Genomic DNA, 16,076 nt, shown 5'->3' on the forward strand with positions numbered 1-16,076 from the left:
TATCTAGATAGATGGGGAATAACTCAAAGAAGAAGGAGGCTTGAATTAAGTCTTGAAGAAAGGTACATGTGGAAGGATAATAATAAGATAGTTTGGGGGAGGTAAACGATGTTGGATTTTTAGACTCATTACTATGGAAAAATCAGCGAAATTTACTTGATATGTGGATTAAAATATATATAAAGAGATTTAAGCATGATTAATGTGGTGGCAATATGGTACTATAATTTGGAAGAGGATGATTCTGAAGGCTGTTTGTTTCCACAGTTCCTATTCAATATGAATCTGTGTAGAAAGTGAGGGGCCAACGAAGTGAGAATTATAAGGATTTGTTCATTGGCTTCATGTGAGCGCAAGTCAGTGGAGAAGTCAAAAATCAATCAGTCAATTTTTAGCAAAATCAATTATAAATTCCATCTAATTAAGTATGGCCCGTGTATTTAATCACCAAAAGCTTGTTAATGCTTTTTAAAAAGAGAGAACCTAGGGCAGAGCCCGTGGCGCACTCGGGAGAGTGCAGCGCTGGGAGGGCGGTGACGCTCCCGCCGCCACTGCCGCGGGTTCGGATCCTATATAGGAATGGCCGGTGCACTCACTGGCTGAGTGCCGGTCACGAAAAAGACAAAAAAAAAAGAGGATCTACAGTTTATTGAACAAAACAAATATATGTCTTGATTTATCTTAAAGCACATACAATGTGTTCTTCCAAGCTCAGTTTGTTTTAATAAAAAGATCAAACCTAGCTAAATTGGTTTTTTAAAGATTAAAACTAAATGTTAGATCTCTAAATAGTAAGTCAACATTTAAGAAAAGTTAATATTTAATAGGGTACAACATACACCAGCAACAGTAATATGTTCATTTTATTTCTGAGAAAAAATGCAATACATCTTAGGTAAGAACCTTTCCTTTCTTGCTACATTCATTAAAAAAAAAAAAAATAGCAGAATTAAACAGAAATCATTCTTAATTACTTAACAGCAATTGAACAGAAATTATTCTTAATTACTTTGCTAAAACCCCAGAATGCCCTCTCTAAATATTAGTCAAACTTCAGTAAAGACAATAGGTTTTGATGGCCACTAAAATTTTAACATATCATAATACCCTATATTTCTGGGTCTTCTTTCAGAAGTAAAAAAGGCCAAGTATTTTTTCCTTAAATTTACTGACAAAAAAAAAATCCTATAACACACTATTTTATAGTAGATCATCCCTAGTCTACTGAATTGCTGAAAAAGACACTAAACATAAGTGCAAAACACAAGCGCACTATGTGTAAGCACTTTGCATTATTACTTTGAGCACCACAATCACTCTAATGAGGTAGGTACTATCATCCACTTTTTAAAATTGAGAAAACTGAGATACAAAGGAAAAGTTAAATAACTTCCTCAAGTTGATACACAACAAAAGATCACCAAACTTCCTCAAGGTTGTAACCAAAAGTTCTCTAAACTCCCCCAAATTGTTTATTGTATTACAAAGAGCAGAGATTTAGTGCATAAAAGAACTTGGGTAGACCTTCAGAGTCTTTGTTCATCGTGAAAGTTGACAAGATGAATTGACATTTGTGGTCTTTGCCCAAATAATAGACATGATAATGGACAAAATCCAACATACATCCTAAACTCAGAGGAATAGAACACAATAGTGATCTATTCAAACACCAAGCAACCCATTTCCTCATCTCTCTCTTTCATTCTCTGTACCACCCCACCCACCCCCAACAACCCCAGGACAGGATTTTTAGAGTCTTTCTCAAATTAACATAATATAAGTGGAAAACTTCCCTCTGACCCTCACACATAACATCTCTTTTAGTCATTCTGTTTTTTGGATATAGTTTTTATGAGACAGTGTATTTCACTTAAAGTGTCTATAATTCAGAAGTTTATAATTATAGTTGGAATTTTTTAAAAGCTTAATATATCTAAACAATAATTTCTCATAAGAAAAGCATACTTTCAGGAATAACATTTTTCATACCTAACCATAAAGAACCTCCTGAAACCTAGTCATTTATGTGGGATGCTTTACAAAAGGCATTAGAGAAACCAGAGTTTTATCCGAATTCTGTAATCAACTAGCTAAGTCACCTTGAACAAGTTCATGCAACTTTTATGAAACTCAATTTTTCAGTCTAAAGTCCTATACATTTACTACGGTTTTATAACTTTAAAAAAAAAAAAAATCAGCTCCTAGTCTTTGATGACAACTTTCAATTGCCATTTAAGAAAAACCATTATCAAGTGCATCCTGAGGCCATGTGGTCTCTTCCACACGCACATGGGATTAGTATATACCAAGAAAATGCTTTAAGAAAAGAAATGGAAAAGATATATTCAATGTTTAAGATGTAAAACAAAAGAATACTGCACTAAATATGTGCCTTACTGATGCCTTTATGGTTCTGAAACTTGTGAAAATTCCTTCCCTAACTAGGTAAAAAAAAATTGTTCTGACTTCTGAGTCACAGCTTGGGAGACAGAGTGGGAGAGCAATGCCTAAGTTAATTTAATATTTGGAATCAAAGCGTTGTTTTACTTCTAAAATAGTGAAACTACACAGATAGGTATATTCACTGTTACATAATAAGCCAGATTTTATAAAATATCAGGGCTTAACTTAACTTTTAGGCAAGGAGAGGAACCTCTGCACTCACATTTCACAAAACATGTTTCACCAAAGACTAATTTTGCCCAATTTTAGTGAGTATTAAATAAATTTTTTTTTTAAAGAAAGGATTTTGTGATTAAAAAAAGAAATATGTTGGGGGGGTTGAATGCAATTAAAGGGATTTCCTTACAATAAGATCTCTCAGTCTTTCAATATGTAAATATGATTTGTGAATGCAGAGTTGCTTGGCTGTCAATCCATCTGCATGTTTCCAGGAACTCTTAACTCGACATAGTACAAACATTTCTTTGAACATAGCTGAAAGATAATGTGAACCCTCCTGGTTTTCTGATGTGCTTTTTTGTTTGTTTGTTTTTTTCTATTGAACTGCAGTCAAACAGAATGCTTCCAACAGAAGGACAAATTAGTCCAGGTGCAGCCCTGATACTCAAGGTTATTATTATGCTCCTATTTTCGGGCAAATTCCACCCTCCTCAGCAATTGGTACATCTCCACCTGTGAAAGCCATAACCTTAGCAGAGGCTAGGAGACAGCTGGGGTCATGAGTCTAAATGACAATGTTGTGAACAGCATGCTGGGTGGAAGGCTATGGACAGATTAAGGGAACAGAGAAATATCAGACTACATGCACTATTGGTGAGAATATGCATAAAGGCAACTGAAGGTGAGACCAATGCTTTTCAAACTTTGATGTACCTAAGGACCGCCTAGAGACCACACTACAGTGCAGATTCTGATTTAATATGTCTGGGGTAAGGCTCAAGATTCTGAATTTCCAGAGCTCCCAGCTGATGCTATTGCTGGTTGTGAGTATCCCAGCACTATAGAATGTAGGGATTGATGGCTAGTGAAGTCTAGGGAATGAAGGTAATTAACCTGGACCCAGGTGATGCTATTTCTTTATGTTCAGCCATTTGTGCAGTGTTTAAATATTTTAACAATGCATTTTTGTGTGTGTGTGTGTGTTTGACCAGTAAGGGGATCGCAGCTTTCAGCACGGTGCGATCCGCACCACGCTTAACCCGTGGCCTCGGCGCTCCCAGCTCCGCTGCACTCCCAGCGCCGCACTCACCCGAGTGAGCCACGGGGTCGGCCCTAACAATGCATTTTTTAAAGTAACTTTTATTACATAACAATATTACACAATAAAATTATAAACCATTTTTTCAAAACACACACACACTGAAAGATTCAATTCTAGAAGCAAACTTTGCTATATGAAATCTGGACTTAAAAGGTGAAACGAACTCTTGCAAATGTGGTGACATTCTCTGTGTGTTTCTATACTCCTAATTGAAATTAATATTTAGGTGAAAGGCAAACGTTAAGATTCATGGACTGTTTCCTGGATGCAATTTATTTAATTATTCTACAAGCATCAATAGGACAAACACTATGTGCTGGGTTCTATGGGTACATTGGAGATACTGATCTTTTTGTACCTGGGGACACAAGAGTCCTTCTTTGCTGTGCTCACAGTCAGCTGAGACTTTCAGTTTAATCAACAGCGTAGTATGAAGCCTGGCCGAGGACACTTACCATCAAGATTCACTACCATGCTATTGATCCATTATCTAAAGAATTAATCAAGAAAGTGTACATCCATCAACTCTATGACATCTAGTCTCATAGTTGGTCTGTAGGTGACTGTAAAAGTAGGATTTGCTTTTCTTTCTGATGGTTTCAAAGAAGTTACTTTGACCTGGAAGTTCTCATATGTTTGCTAATTATGTACACTAATCTGAATTTTTTCTGAAATTATTATTTTAAGCCCTAATAAAGTAAATGCAAATGCCTATTACACTAATATGATAAGGATATATATTCTAGTGAGTCTAAGAACCACCCTTTATATATTATATATATATTATGTATATATTATATATTTATATATATTTATATAGTTAGTACAACTGAGGGAGTGAATTTTTATTTTTATTTAGTTTTATTAATTTGAATTTAAATAGCCTTATGTGGCTAGTGGCTACCATATTGGACAGTAAGTTTTAGATCTCCATGGGATTTCATGAATAATTGTGTGCCTATAGGAACACAACTGTATTTATATATAAATTGAATAAAGCCAATCAGTAATTATTTAATCAGTTACAAAGGAAAAACAATGTATGACAAAGCAATCCTCTTATGGCATCCATGGAGAAAACACTTCAGTCTAAACAGCAATTGCCTTATGATCCTTATATTTTAAGTGTCTGGAATATAATAAGTGCTCAGTAGACACTTGTTAAATGTAGGGAAGGAGAGACAAAATGGTTTTGAACAGTTTGTTATAGTATTTTTTGTGTTCTTTTAGATAATTAACAGGCTAAAAGGATAGGATATCCAAATCAGTTTACACTGAGATATATCTGTTAAGTCTAAAATGTTTTAGAAATCCTATTGCTAGTTGTGCTTTTAATATTACAATGTGTTCATTTTAAATTATCCATATAATATAGACCAACATCCCCAAACATGGCCCTCTCCATAGGTAATCCTGTTATCAACTGTGTTTATCTTTCTAGATTTCTGTTCCCCATTTCAGTGGCCACTAGCCAAATGTGGCTATGAGTACTTGAGATGAAGCTAGTACAACTGAGGGAGTGAATTTTTATTTTTATTTAGTTTTATTAATTTGAATTTAAATAGCCTTATGTGGCTAGTGGCTACCATATTGGACAGTAAATTTTAGATCTCCATGGGATTTCATGAACAGTTGTGTGCCTATAGGAACATACATTATGGTTTTCTGAGGTTTTTTTAAAAACATAGTGCCATATTTAATGATCATTCAGCAACTTGCTTTTTTTTATTCAACAAAGATCTCTTTTGCTATTTTTAGCTGACCCATAGCATTCCACAATGTGACTATTTCATAATTTATTTAGCCATGTCCCTATTGAAGGGCATTCAAGCTTCCAATTTCTCACTATTACATAGAAAACAGCCTTGCAAAAGTTGTGGGGCATAAATTCCAAGTATTTTTAAAATAATAGATACTTAGAAGTAGGATTGTTAAGTGGTAAGTTATCAGTATTTTTAAATTTTAATAGAAACTGCCAAATTGTTCTCCAAAGTGGATGATTCAGTTTACACTCCCACCAACAGTATTTGAGTTCCCACATTTTTTTCCTCAAACAGCCTTATGTTACCATCAATTTCCCTGAACTAGTTGTCAAAGCCTATTTTCCCTTAAGAATATCTTCTATTTTTTAGAAGGAATAAAGAAAAGCATCAGTGGCTACCATTAAAATTCACAGAAGTGGGAAGATATATTTCAGTCTGCTTCCAAGTCAATGTTCAATTTTATTTTATTTATTTTTTTTTATTTCTAATTTATTTTTTGTTGTTGTTGTTGGTTTTTCGTGACAGGCACTCAGCCAGTGAGTGCACCGGTCATTCCTATATAGGATCCGAACCCGCGGCGGGAGCGTCGCGGCGCTCCCAGCGCCGCACTCTACCGAGTGCGCCACAGGCTCGGCCCAATGTTCAATTTTAGCTCTTTAACAATTTTAGGTGGCCATGCATTTCCCAGGAGTGTCTCTAATATGACAATACCAACACATTTCTTCTGAGAAGAAAAAGCATTAACTTTCTTTTTTAGTCATGTTCTCACACTACTCAGAAGAATATATTTCAAATTTCTTTTTCTATAATATAGATTGTGCTGAGCATTTATCCTTCTTGCCTAGTCCCTTATTTCATATCAGGGGAGAATCTGTAATACCTGTCCAGGACTCTATTACCATTTTGTGGAATTTTTCCTTGAGAAAAATCAATGGTCTTAGATATAAACTGAACCCATAAACCCATTTGATCCTGGTCTGACAGTAGTGTTGCTGCAGCATTCTTAGATCAATCATACTGTGTGATTAAAAGAATACTACTAGGAATCTAGTCCTGACTACGCCATGGTCACCCCGTAGCTGAGGCCAACCAACCACTCTCTAGATCTCAGTTTCCTTTTCTGAAAATGATGGTGATAGAATAGATGACCACTGAAGTAGCCCAGCTAAAGTTGCAATTGACAAAGGAGTGTAGTTTCTACCTGACTGCTGGATGATATTTTGGTTTACGTTAACAAGTAAGACAAAAGTGAAACAATTGGATTTCACTCATTTGTCATGCATCAGGGAAATTTCTCTGCTGCAAAAGATAACAGTTTTAAAATTCTAGAAGATTGCTTTCTCAATTTTTTGTGCTATTTACAGTTTAATAGCTACAGATATGACACACTTAACTTTAACTTACATTATTAATATTTTCTCCATCACGTTAAGTCTAGATAATCAGCAAAATGAAATAAAAAATTAATCCCTGATTTGTAGCATTTGCTGACTTCCATGGTATAAATACCCCCACCAAAGTTGATTTCAAGCTACCCTTGTGACACCAGTGAGTGCAAAGTTGGAAGAGATGTACAGTGGCACATGATTATGTAGTGTTTGCATTATACAGGTGCAATAAACAAACTTCAAGAACATAGATAACAGAAGGTACTAAAATAATTAAGTGATGAGTTTTGAGTATGTATTACCCTTGCTTTTAATATAATTTACTTAACTGAAAGTTTATGTAATTAAATTATAAATAATCGATGGGTTTAACAATTAGCTTACCAAATTCCTGAACATTTAGAAATAGGTACTTGTGAGCCAGTACAGGCCAGCTCTAGAGCACTGCTGCTTACTGGCCATTTGGACATCTAATTTGAAGTGCCTATTCTTTCGTGATTTTCTAAAAACTGTGTCGTTTTGATTGATTTTTAGAAGTTTTTCTTATACTTTCTAAATATGAGGCCTTTATCAGATATATATATTGCTAATATCTTTCTCACAACTTGACAAATCTGAGGTTTTAGTGTAGCACATAATAACTGTTCAATAAATGTTTGATTAAATAAGTCCCCAAAAGAGATACTGACATATAAAGATTTCAGTGGGCTACCAGATCATTAAACTACACACCCCCTTTTTTTGTGTGTGTGTGTGTGACCAGTAAGGGGATCGTAACCCTTGGCTTGGTGTTGCCCACACCGCGCTCAGCCAGTAAGCGCACCGGCCATCTCTATATAGGATCCGAACCCGCGGCCTCGGCGCTCCCAGCGCCGCACTCTCCCGAGTGAGCCACGGGGTCAGCCCCTACATACCGCTTTTAAATAGAAACATTTCAGAGGAGGTCCATCATTTTACTTTTGTAGCATATCTCATAGGCCCATAATAAGCCTACCCTAGTGATTTCTATCTTTTGTAGAGTTACAAGATCTGGAAATTCGGAATCATAGACTGTTGGGATTGTAATGGAATTTAAGGCCTATCGGTCCCTTCCACCTTACCAGTATATGTCACATATAAAACATATAATGTTTGATATGAACTCCAAGTTTGAGAGTAACCCCAGGTTGAGGAATATTGATATGAACCAGTACCCACATCTATAAATGAAGATCATTCATTCTACACTGAGTGAAATAAGCTTCTGTTCTCCACCACTACGAAGAAGTGCTGTCTGCTAATCAGATCTATTAAAAAATTCTTTTCTTTCTGAGGCTTCTCTCTCATGTCTTCTCTCTCTTAAGACTTCCTTCCAGAGGCTCCTGTAGCTAGCCTAATTCATTTGTGGGGTTCTAGTCCAAAACATTCATTTTATACAAAAGGGAAGATATCGATTTCTAACTAATTTGGAGCAGGATGAAATTCATATATGTTTACTTACAAAACACAATTGGACATTTGGCTGCATTTAAATGACCTTGGAACTAGTTAGAAAGTTATTCCCAACATTCCATGTTATAAGTCAAAAAGTACCAGGCAATTTGTCTGAGCTCAGAAAGATTTTAGAACTCATCCATGTGACAGAGAAGTGACTACAAATCAGGCAAGGGAATGAGGATTTCCCTCCCACAACTCACAACTCTCCAAGAGAATGAGGAATGTGATTCCCAGAAGGAACTTCCAAATTAAATAAATAAACAAATAAATAAATAAGGATTGTGCTTTTTAACATTTATGGTTGTAAATCATCAAAGTCCTCAGGCATTCATGGATTAAGAACTAAAGATCAAAATCAGTGCAAATAATACTCTAAATATGCAGGAGGCTCAAATTCCCCTCAGTTCTTTCTGACTGAAAGAAAAGAGTAAAAAAAAAAAGTGTAAAATCTTACAGGCCCTGACAGAGTGATGTAATGGAGGACATGGTATGGAGTATGTTGAAACATGCACTTTTAAAGTACTGTAGTAAACCAGGTGTCACCTTTTATATTTGAAGCACATTTGGGTTATTATTAAAATAGAAATTAGGCAGTATTTTTGGCAGCCTATTTCAAAGGAAAAAATGTTATATGATCTTAGTCATTGAATATTTAAAACAAAATACAAATTCTATATTTCTAGCACCAAATTAATGTCTTAAGTTAAGCCTACTTTTAAATGGACACAATATTTTGGTAAATTTTATTCACTACAAAGACATTCTGGTCTCAAAACTAGCATGATGTTTGCATTTTGCAAAACTATGTACAAATATATTAGTGTATAACTTAATCCATGTTCTCTCATTTTATAAGCACAAGAATACCTATCATATAGGAAATGGGAAGACTGCTGTCCCCAAATTTAAGTAAATCTAGCTTTCACTTGTGACTACCAGCAAATTTCTCCTAGTAAAATCCTTGCTAGAAGAATATTCCAGCTGGTCGGTTAGCTCAGTTGGTTAGAGCAGAGCCTTGAAACACCAAGGTCAAGGGTTTCGTTCCCTGTATGCGTATGGCCAGCCGCCAAAAAAAAAAAAAAAAAAAAAAAAATTCTATAAAATAGCACTTAGTTCATTGATTCACTCACTCATTTATCCAACAAACAATTATTGAGCACCTACTGTACTCCAGGAATGTAGTATGTGCAAATGCCACAAAGATGTATAGCCACCTTCAGATAAAATAATTTGCAATAGCTTTTATGGGGAAGATGTGAACACAATCAATTTTTGCATGCATTTTAAAAAATTTAATGTAGACTTTCTTATAAAGTTTTTTTTTTTTTTTTTTTTTTTTTTGTCTTGTTCATGATATCACATACCTAACAAAGGCTAGTGCCACATTTTTGCAGGTTGTACTCTAACATTCTGGTCTGTGGAGTATGTGCTTTACTTGTGACGCAACTCCTGCATTGGTTGCCAATGACAACACAACGCCTGCATTGGTTGCCAGTGACAATTAGGCTTCATGTGGTTGGTCAGGTTATGTCATGAGAATGATACCGAGAAGAATTATGGGTGTGTTGAGCGCCAGCTTGGTGCAGTAAGAAGGGCGGGGTGGGCAGGTGGAGCTGGCAACGTTTCTTCTGGCGGGAGAACAGAAACCAGGCTCCTGGGCACTCTGTGTGAGCCTTTCCACATCCACTGGCTTCTCCTCTCCTCCACCCTGGCATCTGTTTTCTAGCCTCTGGAAAATTGCATACGTGTGTCTGTAAAGTTCCATCGATCAGTTTCTGTGGCTTCAAGAAACCTTGAACAGCACTCTCCCTCTTCTCTCAGGATGCATCACTGAGAACAGCTTAAATCAACTATAATTTTCAACAGATTCTGAACAGGGATTTGGAAAGATAAGGGGGTTATTGAATTGATTATAATAAATTCAGGCTGTAGTCCAATTGCTTCCAGCTCCTCCTCTCCCTCTGTGAGTTAACAAGAGTTTCCAAAGCCATGGGGCATTAAGAATCCTGAAACAGCTCATTACCAAAGCTGATCTTCATCATAAGAAGCATGTGGGTCCCAGGCAGCTGTAAAGCTCAGCTTCCTGAGGCTATCAGAATGATGATCGAGCACTTGGAATTGTATTTTGACATTCGGCTCCCTGCCTGGGGCAGAAGATAACCTTCTTAAGGCAAGGATAGTACTTTGGGCACAAAAAATCTTACAGCCATGACTGTGAAAAAGTAAATTAACATTTCCTCATGTTCAGACTGTGACTCACAACTGGTCTGTTAATGGACAAAGGAGGCCTGAGGCATTCTCTTGACACATCTTCCAACCAAGTGGACTGGTGAGAGGTTGAGTTTCATAGCTTTGGATCAGCTATCTTCCAAAAGGCAGATAAAACCAAGGTAAAGGAGGTAGTTAATGCCCTTTTTCAACTTTTTCTTTTTTCTACCTATTTAAAGATTTCACCAGGAGAAACAGAGGGCTAGTCTACTATATCACAGGTAAATACAAAAAGCAATAACAAAAATCTTACCATTTTTTCCAAAAACCTTGGACAAGGTGAAATGAACCAGTTTCATCTCACATAGATCTGAGTACGTTGTGTTTTATTCATAAAATAATGTCACATTGACAAAGAAAATTCTTATCTCTTGCCTCTAGCCTATAATCCATCTTCCATAATGTTATCAGAAATGTCTTTCTAGAATATGTCATTCCCCTACTTGAATAACCTTAATTTTTTTTTTTTTTTCTGTTTCATGGTAGATAATATATACATTTCTTATATTCTTTATACCAAGGCCTTCACTGTCAGACTCACGTCTTTGTAACTTCATCTCAGGGTACAAGGGAGAATATCATATACATGCTGTAGCTACAGAAATTTAGTTCCCAATATGCTGTGCCCTTTCAAGCCTATTACCAAATAAATCTACCTAATTGCTTGTCTCTTTCTAACGAATTCTTTGTACTTTCTTAAGGTGCTGCTTAAATGTCAGTTGCTTTGGGAATCCTGTCTTCACTTGTCAAACTGAAGGAACCACACCCTCTATCATTTCTAGTCACTCCTGTGTCACTCATATCACAAAGATAGGTCTGTGACTTACCTTTGTCCCCAAGGTTTATATTGCCTGTATATACAGAAGGAAAGTAATGAATGACTGGTTGAAGGAAATGGATAGATGGATGGGTGAGTGGATGGAATTAGAGCGTTGAACTAGATCATACACCTAAAGGTTCTTTTAATTCTATAATTTATTTTTATTTGATTTATTTTTAATGAGGAGGGTTTGAAGTGATTATAGCCGTTCCTTGCTATTTGCTGGGGATTAGTTCCAGGACCCTTGTGGATAACAAAATCTGAGGATATTCAAGTCCCTTACATAAAATGGCAGAGTACCCCTGTTTGCATATAACCTATGCAGTTCTCCTGCATACTTTAAATCATCTCTTATAATACCTAATTAGTTATAATACCTAATACAATGTAAATGCTATGCTAATAGTTGTTATATTGTGTTGTTCTATTTGTATTATTTTTATTTTTGTACATTTTTTTTTTTAATTTTTCAATTATTTTCGCTCTGTGGTTGGTTGAATACACAAATGTGGAACCCGGATATAGAGGGCTGACTGTACAGGAATATACCAGTTAGCTAGAATTAATATTTAGCAACATTTGAAATTACAAGTGAGATTTTAATTCACCCCTTGCATATGTATGTGTCCTTTTTATACAGGCATCTCACTACAAGGGCCATAGAAACTCCATATACTAAAATATAAAAGTTGGATCTTTAAGCAACTAAAACCTGATTGAATGGTTAAAAAGTTTTAGATTCATCTTAAAAATGCATATGTAAAGCCAAAAGCTGGAATGATGCTAATATATTGAAAGACATATTAAGATATGAAATTATCCACATATGTTAAACAGTGAGCTGAATTAAAAGTATAAGGTAAAGTACTACATTTGCTTAAAATAATGAGCTATGTATAAAACCCAACATTCTCAGCAATAGAAAAATGGGGAAATGCATTCTAGTATGGTATATCTGTAAGATGAATATTGCAGAAGACTTAAAAATGGTAGCTTTAAGGAATGTTTAATGATTTGGTAAAAATGTTCAAGGTGCAATGTTCATTTCAAGAAGAAAAAAAAGACAGGGTTTGAAAAGGTAGTGAAGGACTATTTTCAGGAGGCTTAGTGGTCTCTTTGGAGAGAGCTCCTTGTATAGAGGAAGGAGTTGGTGCATGGAGCTTAGCACAATAACAAAGGCTTGGCTGTCTGAGGGGAAGAGCCATTCTGAATGGACCATGGCAGCTATGACGTGAATGCATTCCCAGGGATGACTCTCTAGGTCCTGGAAAGACTGGAGAGCTTTAAGTAAAAAGATGTTTCATCTAATTCTGTACACTATCAGGAACAAAGGGAGAAATTTTAACCTCCATTGGAGCGGCTACAAAGTAAAAGCTTCGTCTTGTGGTAGTTGCTTGACTGCCTGGGTAACAATGTGACCTGCTTAGCCTTGGGGAGTCCAGGGAGCTGCTGGGTCTGGTAGAAGAGCAGTGACCCCAAAGAAGGGGGACTTGTTCTTCTGAGACACCCTTGGGAATGCTAAGAAATAATTATATGGATTGCATAGGAGAACTGCTTCATCAAATGTAGGGAACAGCTAGTGAAATTTGAATTATTACAGTTAATGTAACCTCCTTTGTTACTATAGGCTGGTAAGGTCTAGCAAAAGTTAAGATAAAAATTCTTTTAAAAAATTTATTCCATGGGTATAGGAGAGAAATATTTAGAATATTCATCTATCATAAACTTGTTATAGGTAATGATGTGGGTTTTACAAAAAATAATAAAGTAAAAAAAAAATAAAAATAATAATACAAAATCCAAAATAAACACAATGTAATTTTATACCTCTTTAACCTCAGCAATAAAAATACTGTTTCACTGGAGACAATCAGTTTACTGTTCTCTGAGCCCAGTTAGGATTTGCCAGAAGTAGATAACCACAGTTTTAATAGGAACAGGGATGTTGCTGAGTCTAGAAAGAGAGAGAGGGTTCCAAACCTGGGAAGCCTCACGTAAAGAAGAATACCCTTAAAATGGGCAAGATGGTTGTTACATTACTAAAGACCATTTCCAGGAAGAAAATGAATAGAAATCTTTTACTCAGAATTAAGGGCAAGAGATGGGCAGTTCAGAAAGGCAGACAAATGGTTCATTATCAGGACTTGTTTCTAAATGACCAGAGCTGTCTCATGATAGCTCAGGCTTCCTGGAAAGGCAGTATGTGTTATGTCATTCTATATTCCCAGGAAGAAGCTATCGGACAGACAGTCAAGGCAAGTTCACTGCTGGATGAGTGATTAGGCTACATGACGTCTATATTCCTTTTAGTGCTAAGAGTCAAGATTCTCTAATTTTTGTCCAGTGAAAACCAATATTACCTGGAATTACTGTAATTTTCTTGGCTTCCTTGAAGTCATACAGTGTATTTAATTAGTCATTATATTTTAAGCTTTCTACAAGTATGAATCTATTCCCAATGGGAGTAAAAAACAAGCTCTGAGCAGATATAACTGCTATTTTAATCTAGGGTATAACTGAAACCCTTGATTTAGTTCCTTCAGTTACAGATCCCTGGAAGTTCATATTCAGTGGCTGCATCTTTACCTGGTCATTCAGGGTTCTGCAAAACAGGAGTTTGGGGTCAGCATCCTTCCAGGAGCAGAGTCAGATCCAGATTAAATCTCACCCAGAACCAAAGTTATGTTGCTGTGAGCTCAGAGTACACAGAGCTGCGGCCCTGAAAATAAGTTTGTGCCTTATGGGTTAATGTGATATTCCATTCGGCGTGATCAATGGAAATTAAAAGGCAGGAAGAGTTTTATGCATTTTTTTTTTCACTTGGTGGGAGTGCCATTGTGGGGGTGAGGGTGGGGGAGGAACTGACACCATTCCTGTCTACTTTATGCCAGACCTGTTCCAGAGGCACATAGAGCCTGGGTGTCCTCGGCAGGACTGGAGAGGCACCAAGTATCTCTCATGTAGACAAGGGAACAGGGGCTTACAAGGGAGAGTCATTTAGTAAGCTGTAAAGCCCAGGTGAAAACAGCTCTGGCAAACCAAAGCTAACAAAATAATGATACGAATATTTTTAAATGCTATATGTCAGTTATCGGAGAAAGAAACCATTCCACTTCATTTTGGAATTATTAAAGTAGACTGAAAATTAAGATTAAAATGAAAACATTTAAGACCAAATGCATTATTTTTTCTCCTTTCAAAACATTCAGGACTTCATGTGAAAATAAAGTCTTAAAAAATTGACCTCAAAGATTGAAGAGAAAAGCAGATGAATGATTTCCCCCCAAAGAAAGGTTGCTGCAAACTCGTTGCAGAGTGGTATGGAAATTTCAAAGGGTAGTGAAAATGTGTTCTGATGCCCAAAGTGAATAACAGGATGCGTGACTAAAGCTGCTGACCTATGACCAGCTAACTCACCTCAGAGCCTGCAGAGCCTCTGACGTGACTTCTCTTTTTCTTTCTCTTTCCTCTTCCTCTCTTTGTGCTTGTTTTTCATTCCACCCTGTGCCTCAATTCTGCTCCTTCCTCTCCTATGCTTTCTGTCCTCTTATCTTCCTCCTTTATCTTTTTTAAAAGTGAGCCTAATATGAAACTCATATTATGAAACGAATATGACCCTAATCTGAAAATTTGTTATAGATCATGAAAAACTTCTGTCTATTATGCTTCATTCCAAACCCGGGTAGGTGCGATCTGTTTCTTTCTCTGGTAATAATTTTACTTTCATTGTGCTCCACACAATGGTTCTTCTGAGCGACCCCCCTCCCCCACTCCTGGAATGTGTGCGTGTGGTGGGGACAGGGGGCCAAGATTGCACGGTTAATACTTTTCATGACAAAGAGACATGTTCCTTACCCCTGTCTGAGGAACACTTCCTGGTGTGCAGCCGCAGAGTCATTTCAGTAAGCCTAGCGTCACAGAATGAGCCTCTATGGTATTTTATAGGAAGAGTGTCAATAGAAGAACAGCATCCAAGAGAATTCAAATAAATCTCTTGTTTAAAAATTTGCTGTTAAAAGGAGCTTAATACTTTGTAATGCACATACAGTCTAAATATGTTGTCCTTGGAAGAAGAACACATCAGTTATTAAAAGCCACAAGAACAGTCTCCTTGATCTTAGCCAAAGGCTAAAAAGCTATGAACATTATGATGTGAGTTCACAGTGCTCAGAGCAACACAAAGCCACTTTAGAGAACCTGCAATGTGAATCCTGCATCTTCTCAGCTGATGGCTTGAATGTTTCCTTTAAACTCATGATTTTGTGTTTTAGAATGAGGACATTGTGCTGCTTACCCTTATAGGGACAGGGTAGATGGGGGAGAGGCCAGGCACAAGGCGCCGCCCCTCCCCCATATACACAGAATTATCCCTCAAACTCCCAGTGTTATTTTGCATTATTAATATGGTCTGTAGTATTCGTTTTATTTACTCCTTCAACAGTATTTATAGAGTGCCTTCTCAATTACAGTCATTCACAGGGCTGAGCCCCACAAGGATTATACAATTAAATACTGAAATATAAGCAATAAAAACTAAATTCCCGCTCCTAAGTTTACAGCTTTAGGAAGGAAGAGAGAGCCCTGGGCTTAGGGTCACATGACTTGGATTCAAGTCCTGTGCTTCCACTTGCTCTCTC

At 36.6% G+C, this 16,076-nt stretch overlaps 1 protein-coding gene across 1 annotated transcript in view; it reads left to right on the forward strand.

Annotated features, from left to right (window-relative positions):
* Positions 1–15,179: 15,179 nt before the first annotated feature.
* LOC134370497 (large ribosomal subunit protein eL42-like) overlaps positions 15,180–16,076 on the forward strand; it is a 30,167-nt gene continuing 29,270 nt past the window's right edge. The window contains exon 1 of the mRNA XM_063087595.1: positions 15,180–15,373. Coding sequence (XP_062943665.1) covers positions 15,180–15,373 — 194 coding nt within the window. The remainder of the gene's footprint in view (positions 15,374–16,076) is intronic.

This window comes from Cynocephalus volans, chromosome 2 (assembly GCF_027409185.1).
Source record: "Cynocephalus volans isolate mCynVol1 chromosome 2, mCynVol1.pri, whole genome shotgun sequence".
Lineage (NCBI taxonomy): Eukaryota > Metazoa > Chordata > Mammalia > Dermoptera > Cynocephalidae > Cynocephalus > Cynocephalus volans.